The sequence below is a fragment of the Pyricularia pennisetigena genome (genome assembly GCF_004337985.1).
Source record: "Pyricularia pennisetigena strain Br36 chromosome 4 map unlocalized Pyricularia_pennisetigena_Br36_Scf_11, whole genome shotgun sequence".
In the NCBI taxonomy this organism is placed as follows: Eukaryota; Fungi; Ascomycota; class Sordariomycetes; order Magnaporthales; family Pyriculariaceae; genus Pyricularia; species Pyricularia pennisetigena.
The window spans coordinates 431,723-446,146 of NW_021940923.1; the positions used below are offsets into that span (position 1 = coordinate 431,723).

At 55.3% G+C, this 14,424-nt stretch overlaps 5 protein-coding genes across 5 annotated transcripts; 2 read left to right on the top strand and 3 right to left on the bottom strand.

Annotated features, from left to right (window-relative positions):
* Nucleotides 1-1,082: 1,082 nt before the first annotated feature.
* Nucleotides 1,083-1,565, bottom strand: PpBr36_10732 (uncharacterized protein; the record flags this gene model as incomplete). Its single annotated transcript, XM_029897840.1, has 1 exon — nucleotides 1,083-1,565. One exon carries the CDS (start codon nucleotides 1,563-1,565, stop codon nucleotides 1,083-1,085), a length of 483 nt encoding a protein of 160 aa, XP_029743775.1.
* A 2,652-nt stretch (nucleotides 1,566-4,217) lies between these two features.
* Nucleotides 4,218-5,040, bottom strand: PpBr36_10733 (uncharacterized protein; the record flags this gene model as incomplete). Its single annotated transcript, XM_029897841.1, has 3 exons — nucleotides 4,218-4,702; nucleotides 4,795-4,842; nucleotides 4,941-5,040. The coding sequence occupies 3 exons, from the start codon at nucleotides 5,038-5,040 to the stop codon at nucleotides 4,218-4,220; spliced, it is 633 nt and encodes a 210-aa protein (XP_029743774.1).
* Nucleotides 5,041-6,938: 1,898 nt separating this feature from the next.
* On the bottom strand, nucleotides 6,939-10,454 carry PpBr36_10734 (uncharacterized protein; the record flags this gene model as incomplete). Its single annotated transcript, XM_029897842.1, has 2 exons — nucleotides 6,939-8,661; nucleotides 8,947-10,454. 2 exons carry the CDS (start codon nucleotides 10,452-10,454, stop codon nucleotides 6,939-6,941), a joined length of 3,231 nt encoding a protein of 1,076 aa, XP_029743905.1.
* PpBr36_10735 (uncharacterized protein) lies at nucleotides 7,023-8,696 on the top strand (the record flags this gene model as incomplete). The annotated part of the gene is made up of 1 exon (XM_029897843.1): nucleotides 7,023-8,696. The coding sequence occupies one exon, from the start codon at nucleotides 7,023-7,025 to the stop codon at nucleotides 8,694-8,696; it is 1,674 nt and encodes a 557-aa protein (XP_029743776.1).
* Nucleotides 10,455-10,781: 327 nt separating the features above from the next.
* Nucleotides 10,782-14,390, top strand: PpBr36_10736 (uncharacterized protein; the record flags this gene model as incomplete). Its single annotated transcript, XM_029897844.1, has 2 exons — nucleotides 10,782-11,627; nucleotides 11,742-14,390. The coding sequence occupies 2 exons, from the start codon at nucleotides 10,782-10,784 to the stop codon at nucleotides 14,388-14,390; spliced, it is 3,495 nt and encodes a 1,164-aa protein (XP_029743778.1).
* Nucleotides 14,391-14,424: the final 34 nt, after the last annotated feature.

Sequence of the window (14,424 nt, forward strand, 5' to 3'; positions counted from 1 at the left end):
CGCTCGCATCGGGGGTCGAGTGCTGCGAACTGCATGATGAAACAGGAGATTCGCTGGGCAAGTGTCGTAGGGAATTGGGGTTTCATGGGAGTTTATGGTTACAAATAAGATTCTTGGCTGTTCGGTGCGGATGAACCCCACAAGAAAAGCTACAGACTTGGGTACATCGGAACATTTTTGGTCATGGGCAGGGGGAGACGGGAAACGCCAACATTTGGTTGGGTAGGTAGTTAGTTCTTGTGAGCAAGCTTCCCCTGATGCACACGGCCAACGACCAATCCCGCACAGAGGTCTACAAGTTACCCCATAATGTTCGCCGCCTTCGCGTTCGGCATTTCAGGGCTGCGATAGGACATATTCGAGGCCAACTGGCTATACATGCTTTTTTTCCCAGATGGGCACACTACAAAAGCGGCTAAACAAACATGCGCTGGGGGTACATTTTATACACATTATGGACGGGAACTTCGCCCCTTTTGCATTTAACGCGAACTGCAATATTTTGCAAGAGGTTGTCTGGAAGCCAGACGGGTGCGTTCTCAAAGGATGGCCGACGACTATAGGAAACAGTCGGATCTTAGAACAGTCACTGTACCTTTTTTCCTTTCCTCAACGCCTGGTATTTCCGCCTTGGGAGGATTTGGAGGCTAGGTTGCTATATAGAATCTTTGGGGCTGTAATGGTGCCAATATCTTTTCGCGTCCGAAATCATGGTGCCGGCTTCTCCGAATAACATATGTGGGTTTACTAGCTGCAGCAGTTGGGGTGGATTATCGGCGTATGTTTAACGACAACATATTTAATCAGGTGAGTAATCGTTTGGACTTTATCAACTATGTAACCGTTTTTCCAACAAAAAAGAAAACAAGACCAAGTTCCTAAGTTTCACATTCAAACAGTCGGTGGGAAGACAAGGGTCCCTATAAAGGCTGTTTTTTTTAGCGTGCAGGAACCCTTTCTTTTTTGTCTCTTTTTTTTCTACACCGTGTTCAACTTGGCAGAAATGCCTGAGGGTTGCATAATTGGCCCTCTGGCTCCAAATTACCAGCCAAAGAAAACATAGGTTGATACAAGGACCCCATTCAGGGCTCGTGGCCTGCAGGTTGAGCCGGGCTATGAACAAACTCGGGCTTCGACAGGTCTTCGATCTTGACACCCAATGCCTCGAGTGTTAACTTTGGAAAGTGGTGCATATTAACACTGTCGCACGTCCAGCCACTAGGCAGGTTTTCACATGTCGCCTTTTCACAAGTTGCGTCGACTTCGCATTGATATGTCGCTGTCGCACCATTCGATTCAACCGTGACCGTGACCTGGCTACTAGGTTCAGCGTCTGCCCGGCCCAAGTCTGTGCGAATCTTTTTCCCTTTTGGTACGGGACCGTGAATCATCACCCGGCAGGGTGGCTTTGCGAGGGCTTGTTTGGCCCTTTCTATCTGCAGGATTCGATCTTGGTCGCTAACCCTTAGATAGTCGCTTCGGCCTCGTCCCGGCTTGGCCGCTAATACACCAGATGGGACTAGAGACACAGTCACAGCGATTGCAAGGAGGTTTCCAAGCTGCATGATTTCGAGCTGCAAAGGTTTAAGCTGATGAACTGAACGAATGTGCTGACACCGAAGCAGGATTCGGTATTTTTTGTTGGCTAACGTAAGTCTGACAAAGGAAATGAAAAAACGCTGGGACCAAGAGAGTGACAGGATGGGGGCAGAGACAGTAAGAGAAAAAAAAAAGAAAAAAAAGAAAAATACTAAAAAACAGACAAAAATGGGAAAATTGGATGGGCATCTAAGAATAGGGACGCAATTCGGGACCAATAAATAATTACAAATTTATAGTCGATGCTTTTGGAACCAGGAAACTTGGCAGCAGATAAGATTAGAAACCTTTCCAGGATCAGGTAAAGATTTGATACCCGGCAAGACCGACGTTGCCTGTTATCAATCTCTTGTGCTGCTTGACCACAAAACGACTGGATCCTGAGTCGGTCCACGCTTGGATGCGTTGAGCTTAAGATTTCCGTGTCAACATGGATCGGATGAATGAAACACCAGGAAGCCTTTAATCTGTTCCTCTCTTCAGAAATTCGAGGTTATCGGACGAACTATAGAGATGCATTTATGTGACCACCCAAAATCTACACCACACTCTAGCGATATTATCATTATTGAAGGACTGTGCATGGTAGTCTCGCACAAGAACGACGGGCAGCTCACGCTTCTCACGCCCATATTCGTCAGCATGTCGCCCATTTCAGCCTTCGGCCGGATTACAAGATTCTACAGCCGGCTAGTCCGTGCCGCCTACCGATCGGCGGCGCATCGGGCTTGGCCGGTGCAGATCGTTGCCAGCTCCAGTCCGAGTCAAGACGTGCTATTTTCGGCGCATAAAGGATCTAATGAATCTTGAGCGCCCCCCATGCCGGTGTCGCCTAAGCTCATTTCCGTGGCTTTACTCGCCACATTCGATTGAGCCTGATCACAGGGATCTAACTGACCCAACAGGGCGGCACCGTCTCCATCCCTGAGCGACATGGAATCCAAATCCGGGCTGAGCGATGACAGATAATTCCTAACGTTTTTTTTTTTCTTGAAATTCTAAAGTAGCGGCTATTTGCATGAAATGTCTTTGTGATATGGTGTTGCGTGTTGGTCCGCATTCATCCCAACTGCAAATTTGTGCATGCCAAACCAAACCGACCAACAGCGTTACTCAACTGGCTTCTAGTGTCTCTATTGCTCCATTACGAAAAGTACCGGAAACTGTTTGTCTAGTTCAAAAGGCAAGGCATAATGGAGCTACGGTAACTATCAGCTATGAGCAACTCGCTAGTTGCATTGTTTTTACTCGCAATCAAATATCGCAAGCGTGACTTCTCGGACTAGGTGATTGGACCCAAATATGCGACTTGCTAGTGACGGGTTTGTTTTTTGGCAGGAACTTTGAAAATGCGGGGATTTTCGTGGATAATGATTTACCTGCACCGCGACCGAAGTATTCTGACATGACATGTGTATGTGCTAAGCCACCGATGGATCCCATGCAGTCCAGGCAGGCTGCATTGCCCTAAAAAGGATCTGCCCTGGGAACAAAACTTTCCGCTATATCTTGGCGAAAATCTTTTGCAGGTTTCCTGGAGAGTCATGCTTTCATGCAGCTAAACAATCTAGCTTCTCTCTGGTGATTATTTTAGTACTATGCATCAAGATTTCAAACTCAATATGGGAGAAGATTTTACTGGGTAATGGCAGGTCAACAATCCTTTTTATAATTCCTTTTGTTGACGATGTGAGCGTATGCTCGCTATTTTTAAGTTTCTCAATATCATATGTAAAGCGATGCATCTGCACTTTTTCGTTGGGAGTTCTGGTTTGTAAACCATCGGGTAATGTCTAATGTGTAATATATATTTCCCAAGCATATAACCCTTTTATTTTCACTATTTACATTAATTGATACCTCAAACTGAGTCCAACACAACTTATTTACATCTCGAGCGCGTTTGAAAGAAACAAACACAGCATAAAAAAAAATAAAAAAATAAAAGACAAGAACAATACAACTCGCAGCTATTGTCACAGCCGCCCTCCTGACCCTAGCTCATCTACCTAGCGGCGCGGCCACTAAGCAAACCAAAGAGCGCGGCAATCATCTCGAGCCACGCAGGAATGGCCTCGCGGACGGCATCAAAGACAACGGCCGACCAACAGGTGCCTGGTTAACCCGGACCAATCAGGCCAGGCACCATAAGCTACACCCATGAAGGCCATCACATCTTCGGCTGGGTTGTGAATCGCTGCGTTTGATATTTTCCTGGGCCCGGGATCACAGTACCGGGTATAAGGCTGTTTTGAGGCAGAGGGCGTATTGGTCTACACCTGGATTTGCTTTACGTATGGGGAGCGGAATATGAGCTTAATGAACAAACAGGTCGCCTCATAGCCCAAGATACGACATTCCACCGCTCCATTGACATTTATAATTAGATTAGAGCTTTAGTTAAGAATTAAATTTAATAAACACTTTACAGTCCTTTGATGTTGTGCAAGTCGTTTATCTAAACAAGGGTTCACTCTGACAGTTTTAACTGAGGATACATCTCAGAGCTTGTCATGACTGCTTGTTATCTAGACACTTGACCTCTGGCGCATGCTGCCTGTGTGCGACCGGTCACAGGATTTCAAAACGCCATTTTGGGAACTCTCAGGTGGTCAAACCTAACCAAGACACTTCACCTTCTGAACCTTTGCGGAACCGCGGCGCTCACCTTCCTCCCAGGCCAGCAGCGCATTCGCCTGCGCGATCTGCTCGGCCGTACCGACGCCAATCACCCCCCTCTCCAGCTCTCCCGCGCCTTGCTCCCGAGCTTGGTCGGGTACAGCCGCAGACTGGCCGACGGCAGCTGCGGCGGCGGCGGGGCGTTCGGCCGGGGCCGGCACGAGGACCGCGGGCTGCAGAAGCGCCGCCGTGAGGTCCTTGCCCCTCACGATCCACTGCGTCAGGTTAAGCCCCGGCCCGAGGGAGGGGAGCTCGGAGGTGGGGCCGGTGGCCATGACGGCAAAGACGAGATTGTAGTCGGGCACGAGCGCGACGAGCGAGCTGTAGCTGACGAGTCCGAGGATTGCAGCGCCGTTGTTGGAGTATACAGGAGTTGTGAAGGGGGCGAGCACTGGCCAGTTATCTCCAAAGTGTTGCAAAAAGTCTGTCGAGAGTAGAGTTGGTGAGAAACGGTAAACGACGGGGATAGCAACGGACTGCGTCACACTTGATTTGAGGAAGGACCAAAACTCTTACCTTCAACAGTGCACTCACCAGACTCAAAGGTGGAAAGGTCGGCACTGACTAAGATTGACCAATATTCGTCAGTAGGAGCATCGTGATGATACCCTCCCCAAGCATGGCACTCGCAGGCGATTCTCATCTTCATCGCAAACACTCACAGTCTGCCTTGATGCCCGCGAGATGAGAAGCCAAGGCTCCCAGAGTAATCTCATCCCAGTCGACAAGCGTCAGCTCGTCCGTGATCTCGGGGCTGCTCATGAAGCTTCTCAAACTCGGGAAGATACTTTGTGACGGGATCGTCGAGGTCTGACACCGTCGAGCAGGAGGACGGCAAACACTGCAAAAAAAACCTTGCTGATGCTGGCGATCTACTATAGTAGTGCCGGGTCGTCGTCTGTTTGGAGGATGGATGACACGTGGTAAAAGCTTTCATGTATGGTAAACCCGTAAAAGATGCTGACGGTTCTGGGCTTTTATGCCTGCTTGAGCTGTTGATGCTGTGAACTTGGCATAGTGCTGACACAAAGTGCCATGGCGGCTGTGGCTGAGCGCTAGGGATGCGTATGAAATGGACAAAGTATCAAATCCTAGTTGCATTATAGCACGCATATGAATATTTGTGATGAGATGCGAGCAAATGCGACGAGCCGAGATTTGTTCGACCGTGCAAAAGGGATATAGATACCAAGGACAGAGGGTCACGCCATGATGCAGTATCACAAGTGTATCAAGGTTTTTTTTTTTTTTTCTATTCTTTTCTTTTTTCTGAAATTTTCCAATCGTCCAATTTTCCAATTTTTGAACCTTCAACTTACCTTGGGTATTGCTCTCTTTGATGTGAACTGAACGGTTTCCTCGCCTTGGAGGATCAAAAGTGTTGCGAGCAGATTGCTCTAACCCATGACATATTCTCCATGGGATGTGGACATGTCTGCTGTTAGAGAAGATTGTGTGGTATTAGGAAGGGTGTTATAGGTGTTACAACAGGGCATCAGTAATACCAACCTTTGCTCGGGTAACGATGACGTCTTTTTTTTCGCAAACGAAGCAGAGCAAAATTACACCTTGGTCAGTCGCCAGTTGAATAACGCCACATCCTTGGCTCTTCAGCCTCCGGCCTCCCAAAGTGGCTTGCAGTTTGGCAGGACGGAACAAAATGGATTCCAAGTTTGTTCTTGGCTCGTCGTTCTGCCTTGTTTGTCAGCAACGGGGCCGATGGAGGAGGTCTGGTTTCCGTCTTGCGTGGCAAGTTATTTGTCACTTGGCAGGGCGGATACCGCGAGATTGGGTCACCACCAAAAAGAAAAATAAGGAGCCCGCTTTTGTCCACATGGCCTCCTGGAATCTCGCTGAAATGATTCTACCGCAAAAGGAGGTCCTTGTTCCCACATGGGGATATTGGCGTAATCTTTCGGCTTTTTTCCGTCCCGGATAGACGCCCATCCTGCGAGTGAGAAAAAAAAAAAAAAGTCATTGGGCATTATCCGTAGACATATGGCCAATATTTATCTAGATAGCTACGCTGTTCGCTTCCCAAGTGGCAAAGTCGCAAGCTGGAATTCTTTCCGTCGTCGTTAGCAAAAAGGTGGGAGCAGGTTGCGCAATCGAGCGCTGCCGCGAGTCAGGAGCGCAGATCTGACAAGGGATTCGATGGTTGGCAAGCGGGTAGATGCCAACAATTTTACTACCTAGTAAAGCGTGCCCGGTGGATACTCTCAGCTTATCAACTGGGAGGTCCCTGGTTGGGTGGCCCACGGGTGCCGGTGCCGAGGATCTGGGTCGTCGACTTTCCATGGATTTGTCGCGTCAAATAAAGCTTGTCTACCACGTATAACCGGCGTGGAGCCCGAGATGGGCGAGCCTCGCCCAAGGACGGGGAATTCACCGGAAATGACGTTGTATTACAAAGTCTCAACTAAGCGGGCACTGATGCTTAGCAAGTCGTGGCCCCAGGTCAGGTGGGAAGTGGGATATTGAGAGCGAACAAATGACGAAAGGATGGAGAAGAGTCCTCCCTGTTTTTATTATATCAGGAACAGCCGTCCTGCTTTCACGGTCTTGGGAGAATTTGCAGGCTTAGGTCTTTCACCCCTCACCGTAGTTTGTGCAGTCATTCCGACGTTTGCCAGCGGTTCACATTCATTGAACCTGGGAATTTAGACGGATAACTCACTAGACCAGACCGGACCACACCAGACCGGACCACACCAGACCAGACCACACCAACACCAGCCAACATCATGAGGACGACCCTGCTCTCCAGCCTGGCGTGCGCCATCGCCGCCGTCACGGCCGCCGGCAACAGTTCTTGCGCCGCCAAGCAGACCTACGACCACATCGTCGTGGGTGGCGGCCAGGCCGGCATCATCGCGGCTACGCGGCTCGCCCAGACCGGCAAGCACGTGCTCCTCCTGGAGCGCGGCGTCGGCCCCACGGTGGCGACGGGGGCCGAGAACGTGCTCGCGTGGAACGACACGCTCACCCCGACCGACGTGCCCGGCCTGGCCCCGGCCGTGCGCGACCTCGGCCTCTTTTCCAAGTACATGTGCCCAGACACCGAGGGCGTGTCGGCCTGCGTGCTCGGGGGCGCCGGCTCCTTCAACTACCTCGTCTACGTCCACCCGCCCGCCCGCGACTTTGACGACGGCTGGCCCCGCGGCTGGAAGTGGGACGACGTCAAGCCGGCCGCGGACCGCGTCTACGCCGTCAACCCCGGCTCGTCGGTCCCGTCGGCCGACGGCCGCCGCTACGACTTTGGGCTGTACGACGCCCTGGGCAGCGGGTTCCTGGCCTCGCGCGGCTGGAAGGCCGTCAGCCAGACCGAGCAGCCCGACGAGAAGCACGAGGCCTACTCGTACCCGAACTGGAACATCGGCAACCAGAAGCGCGCCGGGTCGCTGGCCAGCTACCTCCCGGTCGCGCGCCAGCAACGCGGCTTCAGCATGCGGCTCAACGCCACCGTGTCGCGCCTGCTCCGCGAGGGCGGCAAGGTCACGGGCGTCGAGGTGGACGGCGGCAGCGGCAGCAGCGGCAGCAGCAGCAGCAGCAGCAAGACACGCTTCCGCCTCGCCGAGGGCGGCAAGGTGATCCTGGCCGCCGGCACCTGGGGCACCCCGCGCGTGCTGCTCAACTCGGGCATCGGCCCCGAGGACCAGCTGCGCATCATCCAGAACGGCACGAGCGGCGTCGAGCTCCCCGCCCGTGACCAGTGGGTCGACCTGCCCGTCGGCCGCACCATCCGCGACCACTCCATCTTCACCCTCAACATCCAGACCAACGAGACGTTTGGCGCCTTCAACGCCTCCGCCGCCGCCTTTGGCGCCTCGTCCGCCGCGTCGGACATCTCGCTGTACAACGACGGGTCGTCGGGCGAGCTGACGCAGGGCATGCACAAGCTCATCTTCTGGACGTCCAACCGGGCGGGCGGCGACAACCGCACGCGGTACATCCAGGGCTCGTGCTCGCCCGGCGGGCCCGGCCTGTTCGGCATCAAGGCGTACCTGACGCACGGCCTGACGTCCAAGGGATCCGTCGGCATCGACGGCTCCGGCAAGATGGTGTTCAGGCAGAAGCCTTATCTGGTCGACGAGGCGGACCGCAGGGCCGCGCTGGCCTTCATCGAGGAGACGGCCGCCGCCGTCAAGGCCTACCCCGGATGGCAGCTCAAGGGCTACACCAACGCCACTGCGGTGCTCGACAAGATCGAGCCCGGGAACCACTTTGTCGGCACTGCGGCCATGGGCGAGGACAAGGCCTCGTCTGTGGTCGGCCCCGACGCCAGGGTGCACGGCATGGAGAACCTGTACGTCGTCGACGCCAGCATGCACCCGGACCTGCCGACGGGGAACACCAATGCTATCGTCATGGTTGCTGCCGAGGCTGCGATCGGCAAGATTATCGCCGCCCAGCAATAGTGGGTAGGACGTTGTTTTGTGTATTGAGAAACTTAGATGTACTCCGCAAGGGGGATTTGTTTTTTTTTTTTTTTTTTTTGTGGACATGTCGTGTATATAACATATGTAATATGAAGAATATTAGAGTATGGGGTATAGAGTATTTCTCATCGGTGGTTAGATGCGTCACACCCCTAATAGCAGTCGAAGCAGAAGGCGATATATGAGTCGCGGCCATTTGATTAGCCCCCGCAGCACCAGCAGGGGAAACCTTGGAGGGTGGAGCATCATCCAGAGCAAGGCGCCTCTGAGCTTTTGCATTCGTTTCGACAGGGCCTCCTGAAGTATGGCGACTTCATCGTCCGCAGGTGCCACAGTTCCTTGGCCAACAACAACGACGGGTTCAGGTGCTGCGGCCTCCTCGACTAACGTTGCAGTGGTAGGAGCGGAGGTCGTCTCTGTCTCCGGGGTGGCTACAACCGTGACGCTTGGGATCGATACGGTGCTGCAAGTGTCGCTCGGGATGGTCGCCACTGTAAATGGAGGATTCGTGGCTGTTTGCAGGCTTATTTCCTGCCGTATTTTGTCGAGGCTTGGACGCATAAACAGCTCCGCCATCGCGCTCAGGTTCTCCAGCGTCGGCTGCGTTCGGTCCTGCGAGGTGGCTGGTGCTGTCAAGGGCGGCGGCACTGCTGCGATCTGTACAGGAGCCGGCACGGACGGGAGGATTGCCTGCGGCCTGGAAGACGACGGAAGAGCAGCAGGGGTTGGAGCGACGGTCTGCGCGTCCTGGTGGCTACTCGGGCTACTACTTGCCGTTGCTACTTGTGGAGCAACAAGCTGGCAGAAAGTCGCAGGTTGTGGCCGAGGCAGCTCCAGCGCAGTAAGCTGCTGGTTCTTCATCTCCATGGCCTTGTCTAGGCCGCTGGCCAGGCTGTCCAGAGATCGCTTTGGGCCACTGTGCGGCCCGATCCTGGTGGTCGACGTGCCGCCCTTGGAACCCTTCTTATGCGAGAACTTTGCCTTGATCTTATTCAACGTCCCCTTCAACCCGCCACGGACCTTGATCTTCATCAGAAAGGCTTCCCCTCGGCGCGCAAACGCAAACGCCGTCTTGACGAGGTTCTGCTGCCCGGGGTCCAGCTCGTTCTCCTTCAGGTTCCACTCCAGCGTCCTGTGCAGGCCGGTAAAGACCTTCCTGCCCTTCTCGTCCCGACACACCCTCGCGCCAGTAAACTCCCACCTGCACGGCACCTCGAACGTGGTCTCGAACTCCTTGCCCCCCAGCCCGCCTCCAGCTCCCATCATCTCAAGCCTCGGCTCGACACTGAGGCGCTCCAGCTTGGTCTTGGTGCTCTCGGGACCGACGACGCGGCGCGGGCCGTAGTACTGCGTGATCTGAGCGGGGAGGCCATGGTGCACCTCGCGGACGTCCTCGAGGGTGATTTCTATCCTCGCCCAGTCCAGCCTGTAGTCGGCGGGCTGCTGGATGTGAAAATCGATGTAGACGATGCCGGCGTCGGCCTCCTCCAGCAAGCCCCACTGCGACTCGGCGAAGAGCAGGTTGCAGTCGACTTGCACGTTGCCGATGGACGCGCCGCCCACCAGCGCGTCCCTGTGGTTGATGTGATCGAACCTTTCAAAGTCGTAGCGGCCGTAGCGCTTGCTCCACGTGCCTCTGCTGAGCTCCGGTAGGGCCGGAGCCGGGACTGAGGGAGGGTCGGGCGAAACCACGACGCTGGTGATGTTGCCGGGTGGGTTTGGGCTTGTTGAGGCCATGAGAGTCTGGATGGTGTATCTACGGCGATGGGAGCGATGAGACAAGAGGGAGAAATCGATTGAGCAATTTGAAGTCCACGACTCTACCCTGGGAGAGACAGAGGCGCGCGCGCGCGTGTGTGTGTGTGTGTGTGGGTGAGTGGGGTTTGTCAGCCGCACCGCACTTTTCTGCCATGTGAGGCCTCCGCCCCGTCTTACGCCAAGAGTCGGGCGGGCACAGAATTATGCGGGCGTTTGCATTTGGACAGGTTCTCAAGACGACCTTGTCTTTGTCCTCCCCCGCATCTGATTCTAACACGTTACTTATTCACCGACACAAAGAACAGCATGGAAGACGACTGGAGCGATTCAAGTTACAATCCGCAAAGACTACCGAGGGCAACTTGGCGACCACAGCTTGCGGACCTGGACAGGCCCAACAGGTGGATCGACACCGACCCAGACGTCGTAGGCATCGGGAATGACCGGCAGGTGATCCACACAGCGGCTACTCCGCGTCCCAGAAAAGCGCGCCACCGGATTCGATCGCCCAACACAGTCTATCTTGACGAGGCGTACCAGTCTGACGACCGCACCAATGTCGTCAACTGGCGTCGGCCAAGAGATTCGGCGCCGACGGATAGTCACTCCGTTCGTACCCGACGCCTGTCGTTGGAGGAAGAGTACCAAACTGCCTGCAACCCCGATCAGCCGGTCAACCTTCATGTGCGGCTCCAACTGCCTATCACTCTGGACCTCGACGAGGAGCTGGGCGAACTGGCGCGGCTCAGGCGGGTGGGTGACTTTAGAGCGGCAAAGATGTTCTTCAGCGGGAGCACGTTGGCGGAGCACATGGGCCACCCGTACGTGTTCGTTCAGTATGCAGACCTCCTCCTGGCCATGGAAGATTACAAGGCCCTCAAGTCACTACAGCCTCCGCCAGGCTTTGGCGCCAGCATAGAGGAGGACGGGATCCGACGGGCTCGGCGGGAACAGGGGTTGAACACGGATAATTGTTTCAGCTGGTGGCGGGATTCGGATCCCTGGGATGAGGAGAGCTTTCTACTTTGGAATTGGAGGCTCATCAGAGCTCTTGTGCTGATCCACGTAGAGGATTGCGTCTCGGCAGCTTCACGAGCTCTGCGTAGAGTATTTTCGTACCTTCACTTTGGAGATGCTTTGGGGTCGACAGAGGTATGTCTTTGGAAGCTTTTGCATAACACTCCAATCTAGCAGAGACTACTTTTTTTTTTTTTTTTTTTTTTTTTTTTGTTCTGGCTGACAATGTAACATTTGAACCGCCTGCAGGTGCAGATTATAGTCTTGTGTTTCAAGCTGTATTTCAGTGTACTCAAGTCTCCCGCCCATCAAATTGGCCTGGATTTACTGCGCACAAAACTCTTGGAATGGGTGAATTGGCAATCCCTTTTCCAGAGTTTATCAAGACAGAACCGACACTGGGACTGCTGCGACCTCAAGGCGGTTGACGCCATAGCATTCGGCTACAGACAAGAATGGAACTGGCAACGAAACTTCCCGGGCAGCGACAGGTTCGACTTTGACTTTACCGGGCCCTGGGAGCAGCTCGGCCAAGACGAGTCCAGCCTGCTGGCATGTCTCGACCAAACAACATCCATCGCCTTGGCGCTCTTCACCGCCAAGCCCCACGCCATCCCGCACACCAAGCGGTCGTCAGACATGGTGTCGCTGATGGACAGCGCCGCCGAGCTGCTCAAGTGCCACTACCCTGCTGCCATGAGGAGCCGGCCTTTCGTCCGGTGGCTGATCCTGTCGTCCCAGGCCGCGGGGGAAAAGTCGGGCGACATAAACAGCCTCGAGCAAAGGAAGTCCTGGTGGGGAATATTCCACAATTTGACCCTAAGCCCCGGGTTTTTGCTAATGGGCGCGAGGGTCGGCATTAGCCTTCCCATCTACGTCCCACGTGGCTGCGAATCTCCAAAATGGGAAACCTTGGAGCACCCGCCGCTGGTCAGCCAGGCGCTGCACCTTGCCCTGAACCTCGCCAGGGACATGGACGACTACCCCACGCAGGTCATCTGCTACAAGCTGCTCGCCCTCCGATCCAAAGAGCCCCGACCGCTGCTGGAAAGCCTGTGCCGGCTGCAGGAAGCACACGGGGACCGCGTCGGGTACCTGAAGACGCTGCTGTCGAGCTACATAGGCCTGGACGACGTGCGAGCCGAAAAGCGGCTGCTCGACAGGCTGACCGATTTCCGGGACGCCCCCACCGTCGACGCGTACAATCGCGCCGACATCGAGGTGCACTGGGCCCACGACGTGATTAAGCGCGCGCTGAGGCACAGGATCGACGGCCGCCACAATCAGGACATGCTGGGTTGGTTGCACGCAGATTACGTCTTGCTTCTGCCCAAGAACGCGGCCGATTTTGCGGACGAGATTCGTGCTGAGAGGGATTCCCTGATGCAGCACACGCCTGGCCAGCATCGCCGTTCCTTCGCTCCTCGTCCTTATTCTCCTCCCCCTGCTCCCATGGATGACACGAGTCTTGAAAGGAACACCTCTTCCCGACTTCAAATCGAGCGTCATCGGCGGGAGACGCATGTTGCCAACGGCGGCGCGTCTTCTGGGGAGACCTTGTCGGAGAAGAAGGAAAGATGGAGCAGGCAGTTGGCTCGGCTCAGGGCCACCAAGGAGCAAGAGATGTTCGGGGCGGCGACGCCGAAAAAGGAAAACGACAACCCCTCGTCCAGCGACAGGCAATCTCCCCGCAGCATCACATCACCAGACGACTCGGCTGACGAGGGCCCGGACGATGATGCGGCAAAAGAGCGTCAGGTCATCTTGTGGAAAGGGGACTACAGAAATCACGAGCAGTGGCTTGCGCTCAACAGAGCCGAGCTAGATCCAGCGGAATACTATCGCAAATGGGCGGCTGGGCGGAACCCGGATGCCGCGCCGGAAACGTGGGGTTTGGAGCGCCGATTGGGACGAGAGCGGGAGCGCCGTAACGAGGAAGGGGAGCCACGATCGGACGAGGCCGGGGACGAGCTCTCGTCCATAGATTGGACCAGCCATGATAATCGTCCAGACGAACGGGCCGGTCCCGATGAATGGGATCACAGGTGGAAAAATGACCAGGATTCGCGGCCACGCAACAATCCCGAGAGCAACGACCACACGGACGCTCCCAAGATCCCACACGTCAGCGTCGCACAGGATTCTCCAGCAATCACTCGCGGGGAATTCACCGCAGAGCCAGCTGAGATGGTGGTGGCGGCAGAAAGGGCTCCTTCGCCTTCGAAACGGCCCACGCCTCCTCGCCACGGGGAGCCACGACAGGCTTTGAAGCACCAGCCTGGCAATCCCACGGCTGGCTCGGGAATTCAACGCCGCAGCGCCCCATCCAACGTCTCTGGCACGAGATCTAGAAGCGCCCGAGTCGACTCCGGCTCGGACCTGGACGAGCTGCCGACGGTACGAAGGAGCCAAGACCACTATCCTTACGTCTTCTCACCCCATACTCTCCCGGGCAGCCTCCCCAACAATCCCAGACGACACAGCTCGTACCTGGAACAAGACGCAGTCAGCAACGTCACGGACCCCACGCACAAGCGACAGTACGCAAGCTCAAGGGCCGTGCGCTGGGAGGACCACGAGCGGCGGAGGCAGAACGACCGCATCGGGAACAGGGCGCCGTCGGTCGCGGCATCCGAGGGGCCGCCCCGCACCGCCTTTGTAGATTCTTCGGCGTCGCCGATTGCATCTTCGAGCAGGCAGTGCAACGGGGAGCCAGGCCGCCCGTGGCCGATCGTCATATCGTTGCCAGGACCGAAGCCTCGCCGCGGGAGACCGAGCGTCACGATTGCCGATCCGCCGGTGGGGTCCGGCGCCGCGGTTGACCGAAGGCCCTCGCCGCCCGGTATACAGCTGGAAGTGTGGGGCGATAAAGTGAACATAATCGAGGAAAGACGGTAGGACCCTAGGGGATTCTGGCGGATTGAGGAGCGCC